At 45.7% G+C, this 18955-nt stretch overlaps 1 protein-coding gene, 1 long non-coding RNA gene and 1 other non-coding gene across 4 annotated transcripts in view; 2 read left to right on the top strand and 1 right to left on the bottom strand.

Annotated features, from left to right (window-relative positions):
* Positions 1-1652, top strand: part of LOC116657981 — a 29043-nt gene extending 27391 nt beyond the window's left edge. The window contains exon 7 of the long non-coding RNA XR_004313181.1: positions 293-1652. This is a non-coding gene — a long non-coding RNA (uncharacterized LOC116657981). The remainder of the gene's footprint in view (positions 1-292) is intronic.
* Positions 1653-1963: 311 nt separating this feature from the next.
* On the bottom strand, positions 1964-7097 carry LOC102507315. Of its 2 annotated transcripts, XM_032461173.1 has the most exons (3): positions 6965-7097; positions 5620-5940; positions 1964-2339 (listed from the first exon to the last, which is right to left on the bottom strand). In XM_032461173.1, exons 2-3 carry the CDS (start codon positions 5819-5821, stop codon positions 1999-2001), a joined length of 543 nt encoding a protein of 180 aa, XP_032317064.1. In that variant the 5' UTR covers positions 5822-5940; positions 6965-7097; the 3' UTR covers positions 1964-1998. The 2 variants fall into 2 exon arrangements, with proteins under 2 accessions (XP_032317064.1, XP_032317065.1); XM_032461174.1 differs by lacking the exon at positions 6965-7097 and having other exon boundaries at positions 5620-6078.
* On the top strand, positions 6071-6142 carry TRNAT-AGU. The gene has a single exon. It is a non-coding gene; the product is annotated as a tRNA-Thr (tRNA).
* Positions 7098-18955: the final 11858 nt, after the last annotated feature.

The raw sequence follows: 18955 nt of genomic DNA, 5'->3' as shown, positions 1-18955 counted from the left end.
ATTTTAATTAAGTATAGAATATAATGACAACTATGCACTAATTCTTAGAAGGAACGAGTGTTGGGAGCGTAAGGAAGTTGGCATATTTTTTTCCTAAACACTTATACCAAGTGCCATCAAATCCTTCATTTCAAACTTCACAATCATTAAAAGGTAAATTTTGAAAAGTGATGTGAAATTATTTGACTGTTCTATGAATTTTAAGGGGCCTTGTGTAATTAAAGTGTCCTCTTTTGAAGTGCCCACAGAGCCATTAGGATCACAGATTTTTTTTTTCTTTCGTCTTTAAAAGTTGGAAGATTCACCTGGGATCCCAGTAATTCCCCAGCACCATTTACATCAATTACTTGAAGTACATTTTGCCAGACCTCTGGTTTCACTTGGCAGTGGATGTGGATTCTGTTCGCTCAGTGCGGTCTGATGTTGCCACACTTCAATCAAGGCAAGACCCACCTGCTAGAGCAGAGGGATTCTAGGCTCCACAGCTCCTCCCTCAGCCACCTGATCTCAGGGCAGTGATGTGGGGCGATGCCACATCTCACCTGGGATTCCTGAAACACTTCCCCGATGTTCTGCCTTGATTTCTCCGTAACCATGAAACGGCACCCAGCTGGTGCAGACACCTCCTCCGTGGGACAATCCTGAGGCAGAGTCTACGCAGTTCCTCTGAGGGTCCCCAGGGACACTGAGCATCAGTCGTCCACAGGGGCACCCAGTTCAATAATTCACCCCATTCCCTGTCTCACTTTCCCCGTCTCTTACCCCAGCCTCTCTCGATCATCTCCCAACCACCTGCGCCCAGGACCTAGTTTCAGGTTCTGCCTTCAGGGGAACCTAAATAAAGACCCCCACAAAGATATTTCCATGATGGGAAACCCAACTTGAGATGCAGGCAGTGTTGAGCAGGGAGGGTTTAGAGTAGGGGCTAATTTGTAAATAATTCATTTGTGAATATTTTTATTATCTATGATTTTTGCATCTCTACACAATTGTCCAAACTCCAGGGAATTATATAAAAATTCTCAGATAGGGAGGACTCCCTGCGTTATCATTTTCCTATTTTACAGTCAAAGATGCCAAGTCTGAGAGACCTGGCGTAATCAGCAGGTGGTCCCACAGCTGGTGAACAGCAGAGCCAGATCCTGAATTCACGTCAAAGGCTCTCCCTCCCTAGCTTCACACCCTTGGGCAACCTTCCCTTCTTAAAACCTCAGTTTCCTTCTATAAACCACGAATGGGACAAACAGTACAGGGCAGTTGTACACAAGAAATAAGCCAGTGAACATGATTGTGTATACTGACTGTGCTGTCCTCATTGCAGTCATTAATATCAATATTTTATTCATGCAAAATGATGTGCTTCCTCCCACGATAATAGCAAAAAAAAAAAAATGAGGGAAATATACTGTAAACTTTAAAAGGCCTAGAAATATTTCAGGAATTAATTTTACTGCTGTGCAACCTGGGACAACTCACTTCCCTCCTCTGGGCGTTAGGGTTGTCGTAGGCAATGAGATGGCCGCAAAGATTCCGTCTAGGTGTGATCTAAAGGAATTATTTTTACCATGTGATTTATAGACCTGTCAAGCATTGATCCAGGCCAGGAAAAGCAAAACCACCAAAAAACAGATGAAAAATTAGGTCCTGACCCAGATAAGAGTAATGATCTAAAGGCATCATTGCATTTAAAATTTAAGGATTCACAAAGGCCCTTAAATCCTCTTTATATAGAAATAATTATAATAATAAATTAAATTCCCAGGAGATGTTTTGTCTCAATTTTACAAATGAAAAAACTGAGTTCTGAGAGGTGATGTGAATAGCGATAAAAATGAATAAGAATAACAAATGCCGCTTCTCCGTGTTAACATGAGTAAGAGATGTGTTGCTTACTTTCCCAGTATCATTTCACTGGGTCCCTGCCACAACCAAAAAAGGGATGTCCCATTTATCAGTCGAGGAAACTGAGGCCCAGAGACATCACAGCCCAATTCTGCACTAACCAGTCTGAACAGAGAGATAGTCCTTACCACGGAGGTACTGGTCCAGGCTGATGGTTTTCTGGAAAACCAGTGTAGACCTGTGCTTGACGTGGCAGAGGATGAGGGAGGGCATGTCGTCAGCTTGCAGCGGGACGAGCACACTGCTGGTCACATTGTAGCTGTTCACCAGAGAATGGATGCTGGTCTGGGACTTTAACAGTTTGTGGTTGTTTTTAAGCCAGGTCACAGTAACCTGACCTGTGGGGAATCCGGGGTGCGTGAACGTCAGCTGGATGCTCGAGCCTTGCTCAGATCGCTGGAGGGGGCCTTTTAAAGCATAAGAGTGGCCGCTCCTGCCTGTAAGAGAGACCCCGCCTGTGAGAGGACGCAGAGGAGCCAAGCCCAGTGCGAGCAAATCCTCAGTGTCTCCATCTGGAAGCCCCATTGCCCCCTCTTCCATAGGGTATGAAGATTACATTTTATAGGAGTTCGATTTTGAAGCTGATACCAGAGACCAGACAATGAAACTACAGGGACCACAGTGGTTTATAAGGAGGCCAGACTCCCACCCACACCTCACGGCCAATACCGCATCTCACGACCCTGCTTACTGACCCACTGAGTTCTTGCTGGAACCCTGGGAGGTGGGAGCCAGTGTCAGCTCCAAGCCCAAAGCCTAGGTAACTTGTCCAAGCTCCTCAGCTAGTCAGTAGAGCCCAGGCTGTTAGCCAGGCAGTCAGGGCCCAGGGTCAGCACCTAGTGACCAGGCTCAGCTCTGTCCTCAGTCCCTGCACAGGAAAGGGTGTCTCACTGCTCCCAGGACAGGTCATATGAAGGCAGGTGACACAGAGAAGAGGTAGGAGCATAGGCTTTGGGGTCACACTCAGGCCAAATTTGCATTCCCAGCCCCTCCACTGGGGGAGCCTGAGCTACTCAATGCTCTAAGCCTCAGTTTCCTCATCTGTAAAATGGGGGTGATTCTTAATTCTCAGTTAATAAATCCAGTAAAGCAACTAGTGTAGAATACTACGAAGCACATAGTAATCTCTCTATAAATGGTAACTATCATCATCACATACTCACAACAACCATCTAAAGAACTGTTACTAATTGTATTTCTTAATGTTAGGGAATGAAAGGCTCAGAGAGGATTAGTGACTCGCCCAAGGGCCACACAGCACACAGAACTCACATTCCAATCCCAGGATTCAGACTCCAAGTCAGGGGCTCTTTCTGTTACATCACAGCTGCCTCTACTTCTCCAGAGTCGTCCCCATAATAATCCATGAACTTCAGCATTTTCCTACTTTCAACCCAGCTCTGGGCTGGGCACCATGGAGCCTGCCAACAGTCATCAGAGAGCACCACTGTGCACCCCATTGTCTGGATGCCAAGCTGGGGGTCAAGGAAAGGAGTCCCCATTTCGTCCGCACCTAGTTGGCAGTAACAGTGCTCACTGCACAGAGGAGAAAACTGAGCTCAAAGAGGGCAGTGCTTTGCGAAGGTCACAGATGGCCTGTGGCAGCCCTAAGAGGTGACACTGATCCACTTGAATCCAGAGTGTGGCCACCTCCAAACATAAGAGCCAGTGTCAGCTTCAAGGCTGTGAAGGTCTCAGGACAGAGGTGTAAACAATCAAGCCGCTGGTCAGGACTGGCAGGAGGCCAGTATTTTCAGTGTCAATTGTGGGAACTGAATGATGTGGGCAAACATGATAATTCAGGAAGAAATAAATTTCGGATTAGAGTATTAAGAGGGAGATGTGAGAAAGACTTAAGATAACACTAAGATTTTGTTTTTAGGCAGGATGGAAGAAAAAAATACAGAAAACACATTGAATCTGTGAACAGACAGCCCTGCCTTCTAACCCCAGCTCTGCTATTTGAGACCCCTGAGACCTGGTCCCTCTGCTGCCTGTCCCAGCTGTCCTATGTCAGATAACATATGAGGACGCCTGGTACACAGTAAATGCTGTGCAGAGGGCAGCCAACATGATCAGAGGCCCGGAGGTGGGAGTGTGCAAGGGGCAGGGAGCTGAAGAAGGGTTTTAGGGGCCAGAGGGGAGATGTAGCTGCAAAGGCAATTTAACACCAAATAGAAGGGGACCTGATGTGAAAAAAAGGAAGTTGCCCTTCCCTGCTGAAGACCACAGGGCACGTCAAACAGCCGCACAGGGAAGTGGGAGAATTAAAGTGATGTTCCCCGGGGGTTAACCTTGCAGCTGTGGGCCAGATACATGTATGCAGGTGAAGGAGAAAAATTAGAGCAGAAAAAACTCAGCGTGAGTCAAAAAAGAAATACTGTTACCTGCTTCTGATCAGAAAAAACTAGTTTGGAGTTTTTCACTCAGATCTGTATATCCCACTGGGTGGATGTTTTTCTTATTTCTGCTGGACAAGCTACTACACTAGAAACTGACACATTGTAAACTGACTATACTTCAGCTTAAAAAAAAAAGGTAGTGGGGTCATTCCCCCCGAGAATTCTTAGAGCAGGCAGAAAAAGCCAGTTCTTTCAGGGAGAGATGAAATGCAGGGTCAGTGCCCCTGCTATGAAGACGTGTGGTTCTGCAGCCCAGCATCCTGTCTTCCCTTTCGCTGGTGGTGGCTTGGGCTGTGATAACCGGCTGCCAGCGCAGCCGCTCACGCTGCCTGTAGGGAGCTGTCCTAACCAGCTTCCTGTGGTTCTGGAGAGCTGTCTGTCCACGCTCTGGCTCATCCTTGGCTGGGCTAGACCCGGCCAATTCTAATCCTCCCTTCTCTCCACCTCTCATCCCCTCTGGCCCAATCATTCATTCTCTAAAGCTGATTCCAGTTGGACCAAGGAAAGCAGCTCGGTTTCCAGGGGCTGAACTGCTGGTGGGCAGCTCCCCCTAGTGGAGAACATCGTCTAGGACACAAAAGGCAGATAGGAGAGAGATTTGATCAGGGTAGGGGAAAGGAGAAAAAGAAGGAAAATGAGGGGCCTGAGAGGGAAGAAAAGACAAAGAAGAGGAGGAGAAAGGAGTGGGAGAGAGCAAACCCAGTAGTAGAGAGAATGAGAATCTTGCACCTGCACCTTCCCTGTTTCCTGGCTCAGACAGTCAAGAATACTGGCCTCTCTTTAAATTGACTTCCAGAGGGACAGGGGATTAGGTCAGTGGTAGAGCGCATGTGTAGCATGCATGAGGTCATGGGTTCGGTCTCCAGTACCTCCCTCAAAGAAAGAAATAAGTTGATTAAATAAATATTACCTCCTCCCCCACAAATATAACTCAAGAATAAAAAAAATAAATAAGTTTAAATTTTCTTCCAGAAACTGTCAGCTGAAACAGTTAAAGTCTTCCTAGAAGGGACTTTGGTGTCCAGCTGCCCGTAATCTTCCCGCAGAGAACTTTCAACGAGTACATGGAATTGGGGAAGGAAGTCCCACTCCGTCTTCTTGAGGAAGGTGTAGGAGAGGGAGGAATAGAATCTAGGGGTGAGTGCCTGAGAGTATTATCATCAGCCCACAGCATCCCCTCTTCCTTCACCTTCATCCCTTGCTGCCCTGAGTCCCTGACCTACTGCTGTCCGTACTCCAGGCAGAGGGCAGGTGTTTTCACCCCTGACCTTCTCAGCTATGCTGCCCAGAGAGGCTGGTGAGAGGCTGCACCCACCTTTCCCCAGGCTGGGTGCCTGAGCCTGCAGGGTGATGTTGGCCTGGACCGGGGGCTGCTCATCCTGGACCACCCAGCAGGCAAACTCACTCCTGTTCAGCGTGGCCTCTGCTTGCCAGGTGTGCTCCAGAGAGTAGGTCCCATCTGGGTTTCTGGTGACTGGCGGGGACTCCACGGTCTGTACCTTGTGCCTGTTCTCCATCCAGGTGAGGTGCTGGTGGGAGGGATAGAAGTGGCTCACATGGCACGTGAGATTCACTCTCTGATGCACATGGATTTACATCCCAGAGGGCTTGGTGGTGATCTTCAGGGTGGGGACAACTAAGCACGGAAACAAAAGAATGTCTGTTGAAATTACCCCTGCCTGTTCTGTCTTCCTCTCTCAGGAGCCAGCTCTAGATCTCTCACTCTTAAATTAGTTACCTGTATGAAAAAGAAGGAAATCAGGGGGGAGGGTATAGCTTAGTGGTAGAGAGCATGCTTAGTATGCATGGGGTCCTGGGTTCGATCCCCAGTACCTCCGTTAAATTAAAAAAAAAAATCACAAGTAAATAAAGCTAATTACCTCCCCCCAAAACACCAAACAAACAAAAAACAGAAATGAATTTTTCTTGTATGCTCAATGTAAGGCAAACAGAGCTAAGCAGTAATATTCATTAAATGTGCATAGAGGGTACATGGGTGTCTGCTGTATTAGTTCCTGTTTGAAATGTTTCATATCATGAAATATTATTTTAAGAATTATCAAATATGATTCCCATGAGAACAGGGACAAAATTTTATTCATCTCTGTAACCCTAGCACCTAGAACAGTGCCTGCCACACAGTAGATATTCATTGATGAATGAATTCATTTATGCTGAATAAATATTAAATATCTAAAATTAAAAACAGTAATGAGGTTAACAGAACAAAGATGTTTGGAATGGAAGCTTCGTCAGATAATGATAAAATAAAATCTACATAATGATAAAATAAAACCTGCATAAACAGCTTACTGTGTGGCCAGCACCGTGCCAGGTGCTTTGTAAAAAATAGCTCCATTAATCCTCACGTGAAACCTACAAGGCAGGTCTTAATTTTATTCTCATTCTCAGAGGAAAAGGAGGCACAAAGAGGTTAAGTAACTTACCCAAGATCACACAGCTTGTGAAGCGGCACAGTCGGGACTAAGCCTAGGTGGTTGGCCTCAGGAGCCCGTGCCTTTAACGCCTCTACCAGGATGGCCTCGGCCATGAGGGATTCCAATTTCCCAACTGTGAAATGCCACTTCGCAAAAGCCCTAAATTCTCCAAAAGCCAATGCTATCAGAAAACGCTGCCCCCACCCTCCCTGGCTCACGCACCTCGGAGCACTTGGGAGAGGTTCATGCTCTTCCGCAGGGGCTCCGCCAGGTGCCTGTGGGTGACTTCACAGGTCATCTCCGACGAGACATCTTGGCGGTCCAGGGTCACCCACACCTTACTGGTGACTGTGTACTTGGCTTTGTCCTCAGTCACCAGGCGCTGAGCTGAGGCTGGATGCTCATCTCTGTCTTTCATCCAGGTGACATAGAAATCGGAGGAGCCGAAGGGGCCAGCGGTGCAGTTGAAAGCCACCAAATTCCCGGGGGTTGTCCTCTGAGTGGGGCCCATCAGAGAGATGGAGGGCTGCGCAGCTGGGAAAGAGAGCGAGCCGCATTGCACACTCTGCAGTCGGGAAGAAGCGCCGCGGCGCGGCAGGCCCTGCGGACTTCCTATGCGCCCTGTCTGGTTCCAGCCTCGGGGAGCTTAAAGACAGATGCTAACAAGTCAGCAGGCAAATACAGAATTACAACTGGGCCTCCATGACTTCAGGGAAACCCAAAGAGCGCAGATGTAGGAAATGCCTGGAGGACTTAATTATAGAAAGGTGGTAGGAGAAGGGTTCTTGGAGGAGGTGATATCTTGAGCTTAAACGAGGAATGGGGGATTTCCGGAAGATGGCGGAGTAGAAGGACGCTCACAGGTCACCCTCTCCCACAGATACACCAAGACCCACAACTACAGACCCACTCAGCCAACCAGAGCACCTGTGGAACTCCGACAGAACATCGCCCTCTTCAAAAGATAAAGACGCCAAAAATCTGGTAGGAGAAAAGGAAAAAAGAAAGAACAAAAGGCAAAGCAGCGCGGGACGGGTCCCCCGGGGAGGGAGCGGCAAAGGAGGACTGGCGCTCGCTCACTGGGTCTCCCCTCTCCAACTGAGAGGCCAGCGGGACGGAGGGGGAGCCTCCGAGGCTCGGATCTGTACAGAACTAACAGAACAGATCTGTTCTGACTAACAGAACTAAGTTAAACGGGCACAGAGCGTCCCCCCAGCACCCAGCCTGAGACGCGGGCCGGCAGCGGCGGGCAGGGCCAGGCTGCACAATCTGGGCGGAGGACGGAAGTGGCTGCATGGAGGCAGCCCCGTGGGAACGCAAGGGTCTGCGCTCCGTGGCTGTGGGTGCACAGGGCAGAACAACCTGGGCCCTCCATAAAACAGCAAGGTTGATGTGCTCTCGGGGGAAGGGTGCACACCCCCATCTCTGAAAACCCGCGGAAAGTTTTCGGGGGAAGAGAGGCGGGGCTCAGGCACAGCCGCCATATCCTCCGCGCTGAGCACTCAGGCGGGGGCGGGGGCGAAACCTGCATCCGCACCGAAGGGCTTAGCAGCCTCAAAGGCCAGACTGAGACTGGCCTGCAGCCCGGGGCAGATAGGATCCTTCCATCCTGGTCCCTCAGAGAACTTGCTCCACAAGGACAAACAAGGAGCTGGGTTTTGGCTCGAAGCAGGGACAGGGCTGTCCCTCGGTCTTCCCCGAGCCCACCCGCGGAGCGCCGACCAGGGCGGAGTGCGCAGCTGCACAGAGCAGCAGAGCTACCGGCGGCGGTGCAGGTAGAGCCAGAGCGGCCCCCCGCCTTTCGGGCAGGAACACAGCCCCTGGCCGAGGTGCTGGGAGGGGGCACGACCCGCCCTCCTACCCGGCCAGTCTGCAACATCTGACTGCGGCATCCGGAGGGGCAGCGACCCGCCCGCCCACAGCAGAGAGCTGCACCTGACCCAGTGTTAGGAGGAGGCGCGATCTGCTTGCCGACAGGTGCTGGGAGCAGCACAGAAGAGGGCGCCAACGGAGGGCCTCTGAAAACAGCAAGCTGAGCTTCCAAAACAGGACGAAGACAGAAAGACTTCCCATTAAAAGCACACAGACTTCAGGAGAACACCGACAAACCCCCCCCCCTTTTTTTTAAATCTGTTTTTACCTGTTCTATTTTCTATTACTCTCTTAATCTTTACTTCTTAATTCATTTTTATTTCTCTTGGGTTTTGATGTCCTGCTATTGATTAGACACAGGTTTCAAATACATCTATTCATCTCCCTCCCCCCCTTTTTTGTAAAGGTTTCAAAAGGACGTCTCAACTCGATTAATACTCTGCTTCAACTCACTCTTCTATTATTCATTATACACTGTTTTCAAACCCTCTTTCTCCCTTCTTTTAAAATTCTTTCTCTCTCTCTCTTATTTTTTTTTTCTTTTTTTCCTAAGTTCTATTCCTAAATAGACATCAGATAGATAAAATCCTTAAGGACCAAAATAAACAACTGATACTCCATAAACCACAGTGCCAAAGAGGTATGAGCAAGATGAAGAAGCAGAAAAACCTTTCCCAATTAAAAGAACAAGAGAAATCCCCTGAAAGAAAGATCAACAAAATAGACATCGATAGCCTACTAGATCAAGATTTCAAAAAAGGAGTGATCGAATTGCTGAAGGAATTAAAAGAGATAGTGTTTAGAGATATAAAATATGTCAAAAATGAAATTGAAGCTATAAAGAAGAGCCAAGTAGAATGGGTAAACTCATTGACAGAGATGAGGAATGATCTAATAGCTATGCAAAGCCGACTAGATAATGCAGAGGAACGAATTAGTGATCTAGAAGACAGGGCAATAGAAAGCACCCATTCAGAAGAACTACAAGAGAAGCAAATAAAAAATAATGAAAATAGCATAAGGGACCTATGGGATAATATAAAGCGTCCCAATCTTCGCATAATAGGGGTCCCAGAAGGAGAAGAAAGATCAAAGGGGATTGAAAAGGTTTTTGAAGAAATCATGACTGAAAACTTCCCAAACTTAAAGAAGGAATCAGATATCCAAGTACAGGAAGCTCAGAGGGTCCCAAACAGGAAGAACCCAAATAGACCCACACCAAGACATATCATAATCAAGATGGCCAGAGTCAAGGATAAAGAAATGATTCTAAAGGCAGCAAGAGAAAAGCAAAGAGTAAGTTACAAGGGAACCCCCATAAGGCTCTCAGCTGATTTCTCTACACAAACACTACAGGCCAGAAGGGAGTGGCAAGATATATTCAAAGCCCTGAATGAAAAAAAGATGCAGCCTAGGATCCTTTATCCAGCAAGGCTATCCTTGAGGATAGAAGGAGAAATAAAGAGTTTCACAGACAAAAAATAAGCTGCAGGAGTTTAGCAACACTAAACCCATGCTAAAAGAAATATTGAAAGGGCTATTCTAAATAGAAAAGCAGCAGGATGCTACAGAAATGAGAAACACACAACTGGAAAGGTGATAACTCATGAATTACAAATAAAGTAAACACGAAATTATAAAAGAAGACATACAAATCACTGAGAGTGGCAGAGGGAGGCAGGGAAATATAGAATATTTTTTTCTTTTTTAAATTTTTTTTTAACAGTAGGATGGGTTTGAGATCATGTTACTATCAGTTTAATAAGAACAGTTATAGTAATGGGTTGATAGATTTACAAAAAAGGGTAACCACAAGCCAAAAATTTACAAAGGAGTCACAAAAATTAAATAAAATCCATGATAATACAAAGGAAAATTACCAAACCACAAAAGGAAGAAGAAAGGAACAAAGAGGATATACCAATTCAACTGCAAAGATAAGTTCAAAATGGCAATAAACACACATCTATCATTAATTACTGTAAATGTTAATGGACTAAATGCTCCAGTCAAAAGACACAGAGTGGCAGACTGGATAATAAAGCAAGAACCTTCAATATGCTGCATACAAGAGACCCACTTTAGGGAGAAGGACACATATAGATTGAGAGTGAAAGGGTGGAAAAGGATATTCCATGCAAATGGAAAAGCCAAAAAAGCAGGTGTTGCAGTACTGATTTCAGACAAAATAGACTTTAAAACAAAGGCCATAAAGAAAGATAAAGAAGGACATTTTATAATGATTAAAGGAGTGATACAAGATGAGGATATTACACTCGTTAATATATATGCACCCAATATAGGAGCACCTAAGTACATACAAGAATTACTAACAGAGATAAAGGGGGATATTGATGGGAATACAATCATAGTTGGAGATTTTAACACTGCATTAACATCACTAGACAGATCTTCCAGACAGAAAATAAACAAGGCAACAGAGAAATTAAATACTACAATAGAAAAACTAGATTTGGTGGATATTTTCAGAGCATTACATCCCCCAAAAATAGGATATACATTCTTTTCAAGTGCACATGGAACATTTTCCAGGATCGATCATGTACTTGGACACAAAAGAAACCTCAACAATTTTAAGAAGATAGAAATTATCTCAAGCATCTTTACTGACCACAATGCCGTGAAACTGGAAATCAACAACAGAGAAACAAAGGAGAAAAAAAGGAAAGCATGGAGATTAAACAATATGTTATTGAAAAAACAATGGATCAATGAGGAAATCAAAGCTGAAATTAAAAAATACCTTGAGACAAATGAGAATGAAAGCACAACCACTCAAAACCTATGGGACACAGCAAAGGCAGTGCTAAGAGGGAAGTTTATAGCGATACAGGCCTTCCTCAAAAAAGAAGAACAATCTCAAATAAACAATTTAACCCACCACCTGAATGAATTAGAAAAAGAACAAAAAGCCCCAAAAAGCAGCAGAAGGAAGGAAATAATAAAGATCAGACAGGAATTAAATACGATAGAGATTAACAAGACCATAGAAAAAATCAACCAAACCAAAAGCTGGTTTTTTGAAAAAGTAAATAAAATCTACAAACCTCTGGCCAAACTCACAAAGAAGAAAAAAGAGAGAGCACAAATTAGCAAAATAAGAAAGGAAAATGGAGAAATTACAACAAACAAAATAGAAATACAGAATATCATACGAGAATATTATGAAAAACTATATGGAACCAAACTGGATAACCTAGAGGAGATGGACAAGTTTCTGGAAACATACTGTCCACCAAAACTGAATCAAGAAGAATCTGAACACTTGAACAATCCGATCACTAGAAAGGAAATAGAAATAGCAATTAAAAACCTCCCTACAAATAAAAGTCCAGGACCGGACGGCTTCACCGGGGAATTCTACCAAACATACAAAGAAGAACTCATACCAGTCCTTCTCAAACTCTTCCAGACGATTGAAAAGGAGGGAATACTCCCAAACTCATTCTATGAAGCCACCATCACCCTGATACCAAAACCAGGCAAAGACACTACAAAAAAAGAGAATTATAGGCCAGTATCACTGATGAACATAGACGCCAAAATCCTCACCAAAATTTTAGCAAATAGAATCCAGCAACACATAAAAAAGATTATACATCATGACCAAGTGGGGTTCATCCCAGGGACACAAGGCTGGTTCAACATATGCAAATCAATCAGTGTAATACATCACATCAACAAGAGAAAGGACAAAAATTACATGATCATCTCAATCGATGCAGAAAAAGCATTTGATAAAATTCAACACCCATTTATGATAAAAACTCTTGCCAAAGTGGGTATAGAGGGAACATATCTCAACATAATAAAAGCTGTATATGACAAACCTACAGCCAGCATAGTACTCAACGGTGAAAAACTCAAAAGCTTCCCACTAAAATCTGGGACAAGACAAGGATGCCCACTATCACCACTCCTATTCAACATAGTCCTGGAAGTCCTAGCCACAGCAGTCAGGCAAGAGAAAGAAATAAAAGGGATCCAAATTGGAAAAGAAGAGGTAAAAGTGTCATTATATGCTGATGACATGTTACTATATATAGAAAACCCTAAAAGGTCCACACAAAAGCTACTAGAGCTGATTGAAGAATTCAGCAAGGTAGCAGGTTACAAAATTAACGTTCAAAAATCAGTTGTATTTCTTTACACTAACAATAAATCAACAGAAGAAGAAAGTAAAGAAACAATCCCCTTTAAAATAGCACCCAAAGTAATAAAATATCTGGGAATAAATCTAACCAAGGAGGTGAAAGAATTATTCACAGAAAACTATAAACCATTGATGAAGGAAATTAAAGAAGACTTTAAAAAATGGAAAGATATTCCATGCTCTTGGATTGGAAGAATCAATATTGTTAAAATGGTCACACTGCCCAAGGCAATCTACAGATTTAATGCAATCCCTATCCAATTACCCAGGACATATTTCACAGAACTAGAAAAAATCATAATAAAATTCATATGGAACCATCAAAGACCTAGAATTGCCAAAGCATTACTGAAGAGAAAGAAAGAGGCTGGAGGAATAACTCTCCCAGACTTCAGACAATACTATAGAGCTACAGTCATCAAGACAGCATGGTATTGGTACCAAAACAGACATATAGACCAATGGAACAGAATAGAGAGCCCAGAAATGAACCCACAAACTTTTGGTCAACTCACCTTTGACAAAGGAGGCAAGAATATACATTGGAATAAAGACAGTCTCTTCAGCAAATGGTGTTGGGAAAACTGGACAGCAGCATGTAAAACAATGAAGCTAGAACACTCCCTTACACCATATACAAAAATCAACTCAAAATGGATTAAAGACTTAAACATAAGACAAGATACAATAAACCTCCTAGAGGAAAACAGAGGCAAAACATTATCTGACATACACTTTTCACTTTCAAAAATTTTCTCCTAGAAGAAATAAAAGCAAGAATAAACAAATGGGACCTAATGAAACTTACAAGCTTCTGCACAGCAAAGGAAACCAGAAATAAAACAAGAAGAAAACCTACGGAATGGGAGAAAATTTTTGCAAGTGAAACCGACAAAGGCTTGATCTCCAGAATATATAAGCAGCTCATACGACTCAATAAGAAAAAAATAAACAACCCAATCCAAAAATGGGCAGAAGACCTAAACAAGCAATTCTCCAAGGAAGACATACAAATGATCAAAAAGCACATGAAAAAATGCTCAATATCACTAATTATCAGAGAAATGCAAATCAAAACTACAATGAGGTATCACCTCACACCAGTCAGAATGGCCGTCATTCAAAAATCCACAAATGACAAATGCTGGAGAGGCTGTGGGGAAAGGGGAACCCTCCTACACTGCTGGTGGGAATGCAGTTTGGTGCAGCCACTATGGAAAACAGTGTGGAGATTCCTCAAAAGACTAGGAATAGACTTACCATATGACCCAGGAATCCCACTCCTGGGCTTGTATCCAGAAGGAAATCTACTTCAGGATGACACCTGCACCCCAATGTTCATAGCAGCACTATTTACAATAGCCAAAACATGGAAACAGCCTAAATGTCCATCGACAGGTGACTGGATAAAGAAGAAGTGGTATATTTATACAATGGAATACTACTCAGCCATAAAAACCGACAACATAATGCCATTTGCAGCAACATGGATGCTCCTGGAGAATGTCATTCTAAGTGAAGTAAGCCAGAAAGAGAAAGAAAAATGCCATATGAGATCACTCATATGTGGAATCTAAAAAACAAAAACAAAAACAAACAAACAAACAAAAACAAAGCGTAAATAAAGGACAGAAATAGACTCACAGACAGAGAATACAGACTTGTGGTTACCAGGGGGGTGGAGGGTGGGAAGGGATAGACTGGGATTTCAAAATTGTAGAATAGACTACAGTGTATAGCACAGGGAAATATACACAAAATGTTATGATAACTCACAGAGAAAAAAATGTGCCAATGAGTGTGTATATGTCCATGTATAACTGAAAAATTGTTCTGAACACTGGAATTTGACACAACATTGTAAAATGATTAAAAATCAATAAAAAATGTTGAAAAAAAAAAAAAACGAGGAATGGATAGGAGCCAGCTATGGGAAGGGGCAGAAGAAGGACATTCTAGAAAGTGGGAACAGCCAGTGAGAAGCACCTCAGGCAGGAAGGGCTTGGTGGACCTGAGAAACTGAGAGGTCTTAAGACTTAAGCATCATGACCAAAGAGGTCCAGATGGAGAGGAGCCTTGTAGGACATGGGGACCCTTTGATTCCACTTTATGATGGGAAGCCACTGGAGATTTTTGAACAGAGGGGCAAGCTGGTCTCCTTGGCATGTTGTAGTAGATAATTGGGGCTGCTCTGTGGAGGATGGAAAGGAGGTGGGCAGGAGGGAGGCCAGTGAGGAGGCTGGCTCAGACCTCCAGGTGTGAGGTCATGGTGCCTGGACCAGGGAAATGAGAAAGGGAGGGACCCATTTGGAAGATACAGCCATCAAGACTTGGTCATGGACTGGAGGGAAGATGAGCGACAGAATGAATTATGAGTAAATGATTCCTAGGCTTTTCTCTTGAGCATCTGCATGGATGGTGGTTCTAGGTTTTGAGGTGGGGCTAAATGGACCAAGTTAGGATGGGGGAGATGTGGTGAGGAATCAAAGATTTCCATTTTGGACAAAAGTGAGAAGCCAAGAACCTCTGCTGGCAGGCATGGTTGGCCCTCCTCATCAGATCCTTCCCATCGACACCCCAGTGAACCTCCAACCTCTGCTTTCTCACCTCCAGTGACAGGGGGCTCTCTACACCACAGGCAGCTTCATCCATCCTCACAAGCTTAAACTATGACAGTACTCTGCTCCTAACGTAGGATCTGTCTCCCAGAGTCATCCTGACAGCTGCAGGGGCTGGACTCTTCCCTGTCCGTTAGGACAGCCTGCAGAGATCTGAGAGCAGGGGCTTCTCCCAATTTTTACTGCATCCCCTGAGCCAGTATGTAAGTTGGGTGCTGGGGACACAGATGTGACAAACAGGACCCCTGCCCCAAGGCTCTCAGGTCTCCTCTGTCATAGCATGAGGCAGCCCAGTTTGGCAATCCCTGCCCACTCTGAGGGTCTCTGTGGGCAGCACTCAGGACTCACCTGTGAGTCCCAGCAGACAGGTGAGCAGGAGGGCGCCCAGCGGCTGCGCAGGTGTGGTGGTCATGGCCGGAGGCTCACGGTTTCCCTGGAATGTGCTGGCTCCAACCCCTGGATGAGGATCTATGGGAGCCCAGGAGCAACCACCTGACCTCCTGACAGCTGAGGGCAGGCCTCGCGATTCCTGGCCACCTACCCACCCCCAGGCCTGGAGCAGTGGTTTGAGCTGCAGCAGGAGAAGTGGTTGCTATGGCCCAGGTTTCCTTCCAACCCCTAAACCTGGGGTTCTTTAGCACGGAAGGCGTCTGCTGCCTTTGGCCTGGGCACTGACCATCTCTGATGCCCCCTGAGCCAGAGTAGGAAGGGGCCAGGCTCCACCCTTTCTCCGAGGGGGTGAGCTTCCTCCTTGCTGAGCAGACATGATTGAGAACCTGCACAGCCCCGACCCAGGGATGGCTTCTGGGACCACCGAGTGGATTGTGTGGTCCGTCTCTAAGGACCACATCTGGAAGAAAGGTTGGTGCCAGGAGCTGGACATACAGAACCAAATAAATCAGAGCACAGACTTGCACACCCAGCCCCGCCCACCACCTCACTGGACTTGCACCATGTCAGCCAGGGCTTCTCCTGTCTCCCAGAATTGTCTGCGAGGCTCCAAGTAGAGGGAGGATGAATGTTAAGTGCAGATTGCATTGCTCTGGCTTCTCCCCATGGCCACTACCATCCTCCTACTCTCTTTCGCTTCCCAGTTGTTCGCCTGGACACATGTCTACCCGCTCCCAGCTCAGCTCTGTCCCCAGAAACACTGTGTGAGCCACGTACTGCGTTTTAGATGTTCTAGTATTCACATTGAAAAAGTAAAAAGAAACAAGCAAAATGAATTTTAACAAATACATTTTATTTAACCCAGCATCTGAAAGGGTATCATTTCAACATATAAACAACAGAAAAAAAAATAGTATGGTCTTTTACCTTATTTTTTCCTTTAGTCTTTGAAATTTTCAACAGTTACAGTGAAATGTAGTCCAACCCAAAAAATAAAGTTGTGGTTAACAAAAAATATCTATATTATGCTGCTTCTGTTTTTAAATTTAAAATATTCAAATACAATTAAAACCTCAGTTTCTCTGTGACACAGTCCACGCACAGCTTCCACATTGGACACTGTGGTCTTGGATGACATGTTCCTTCCTCAGGAAAGCCTTCCCTGACACCTCCTGTGGGTTCAGTTACTTCTCTTGCATAGCATCTATCATAGCTGTAATTTGATTTTTTTCATTCAAGTATAGTCAGTTACAATGTGAAAATTTCTGGTGTACAGCACACTGTCCCAGTCATGCATTTATGTGCATCTATTCACTTTCATATTCTTTTCATTAAAGGTTATTACAAGGTGTTGAATATAACTCCCTTTGCTCTACAGAAGAAAGTTGTTTTTTTTATTTTTATATATAGTGGTTAACATTTGCAAGTCTCAAATTTCCAAGTTTATCCCTTCCCACACCCTTGTAATTTAATTTTTAAGTGGCAACCAGTTGCATAATTTCCCTCATTAGACAGCGAGGGCAGGGACCAGGTTCTTGTTCATGACAGTAAGTGCCGAGAGCATAGAAGCTGCTCGATGAATGTTGCTTGGTTGGATGGGGGTTTGGATAAATAAACAAAGAGGGAATATGTGCTGTAGGGGTAAAGAAAAGGAGGAAGCACTACCAAAGAGAAAGCAGACAGCTTCCTGGAGGAGGCAACTGCCTTCAAAGGCCCCTGCATCTGCCTTTCCGCTTCAGTCACACGATCTGCATGGAAAGGGAGGCAGGTGACACCAGAGCTGGGCTGCACGATCTGGGGAAGCCACGGACAGCCTGCCTTGTGAGGTTGGAAGGCTTACGGAGAAGTGCCAAAGTACCCACAGGGCTCACCCAGGCTGGGCCACATGCCCAGTGGAGGAGGCTCGGTTTCCTGAGTGGAGCCAAGCCAGTCTTCTTCCTGATTCCAGCACCACCAGACGTGGGTGTCACCCAGTCCAGAAGCTCAGCCTCTGATGGGGTCCGAGGCTCCAAGAGCCTACATCATGAGTGTGAGCCCCAGCCTTGGCCTAATGGGCTGAGGGACCAGAGGGACAGAGGAGCCTTAGCTCTTCAGAAAGGGACACACAGGGTCCCTAAAATCCTACCTCTTGTTGCAAAGCCCCACGATCTTTCACCCTCACCTCATCTTCTTAGTGGGGCTCAGTCTCAGCTTAGACAACCATTTGTGTTTCGCTGCCACTCCTCCAAACAAAGTTCCATCTCTCCCCAGGACGATCACCTAACTCTTTAAGGGCAGGGACCCTTTCTCATCCACTGGCTCCACGTCTGAGTCCTTAGTGTTCAGCACAGCACCTGACACACAGTAGCCTCTGAACACGTTTGCTGAATAAATTCACCTCATTAGCAGTATGTTCATTCCTACTGCTCCTGTAGAGCGCCACCTATGTGCCAAGTGCCATTCAATGTGCTGAGCAACTGAGCAGTGAGCAAGACAGGTCTCCACCATCAAGGAAGCTACCTTCTAGAGGGGAGGCTGAAGACTAAAGGGCGAATGTGCAGTGTGATTTCAGGAGCGTTAACACTGAAGGAAAGTAAAAAAGTGCGGAGAGAGTGAGGCCTGTGTTTGAGATGGGTGCAAAGGAAGACCAGACCGTGGGAGCGGAGGGAGGGGGTGGGGAGATGGGGGAGGGGTGCGTGAGCTGAAACCTGGACGAAGGGAAGAGGGTCGTGGGGGGATCTGGGGGAAGAGAAGGACTGCAGCATGTGGGGCAGGCGTGAGCTGGGGCTTCTGATCAACATCAAGGTCACTTGCAGAGGGAGGGGCGGACAATCATGAGAGAAACCACAGGCCTGACCTTGCAGACCAGGGTAAAGAGGTGGGATTGCAGCCTGTGTGCAACACGTCGGTGGGCTGAGAGCAGAGGTGGTGGGGGTCCACTTTGTAAATTCAAAACTCACTCTGGGGACTGTGGTGGGGATGGGTGGGAGGAGGGTCAGGGGGGAGGCAAGGGGAGGAGAGGAAGCAAGAGGCTACGACAGCTGGGGATAGCTGGACGCTGGAGTCTGGAGCCTGGGGAAGGAGGAGGGATGCTGGGGAAAGCGGGTAGAAACATGTAAGCTGTAAGCATGTGAAAAACTGTAAAGACACTGCATAGGATGAGACCAACTTCAGAAAAGG

The sequence above is a fragment of the Camelus ferus genome, chromosome 19 (assembly GCF_009834535.1).
Source record: "Camelus ferus isolate YT-003-E chromosome 19, BCGSAC_Cfer_1.0, whole genome shotgun sequence".
Lineage (NCBI taxonomy): Eukaryota > Metazoa > Chordata > Mammalia > Artiodactyla > Camelidae > Camelus > Camelus ferus.
The sequence above is the reverse complement of the archived record's forward strand: the minus strand, read 5'-3'. Positions and strand labels throughout refer to the sequence as shown.

What these genes read in the sequence shown, in the direction of transcription:
- LOC102507315 (XM_032461173.1), bottom strand. Translation starts at nt 5,821, where the DNA reads ATGGAGAACAGGCACAAGGTACAGACCGTGGAGTCCCCGCCAGTCACC. An exon ending in GGCACCCAGCCTGGGGAAAG is followed by an intron (nt 2,340 to 5,619) that starts GTGGGTGCAGCC and finishes TCTCTCTTACAG; the next exon opens with GCAGGAGCGGCCACTCTTAT.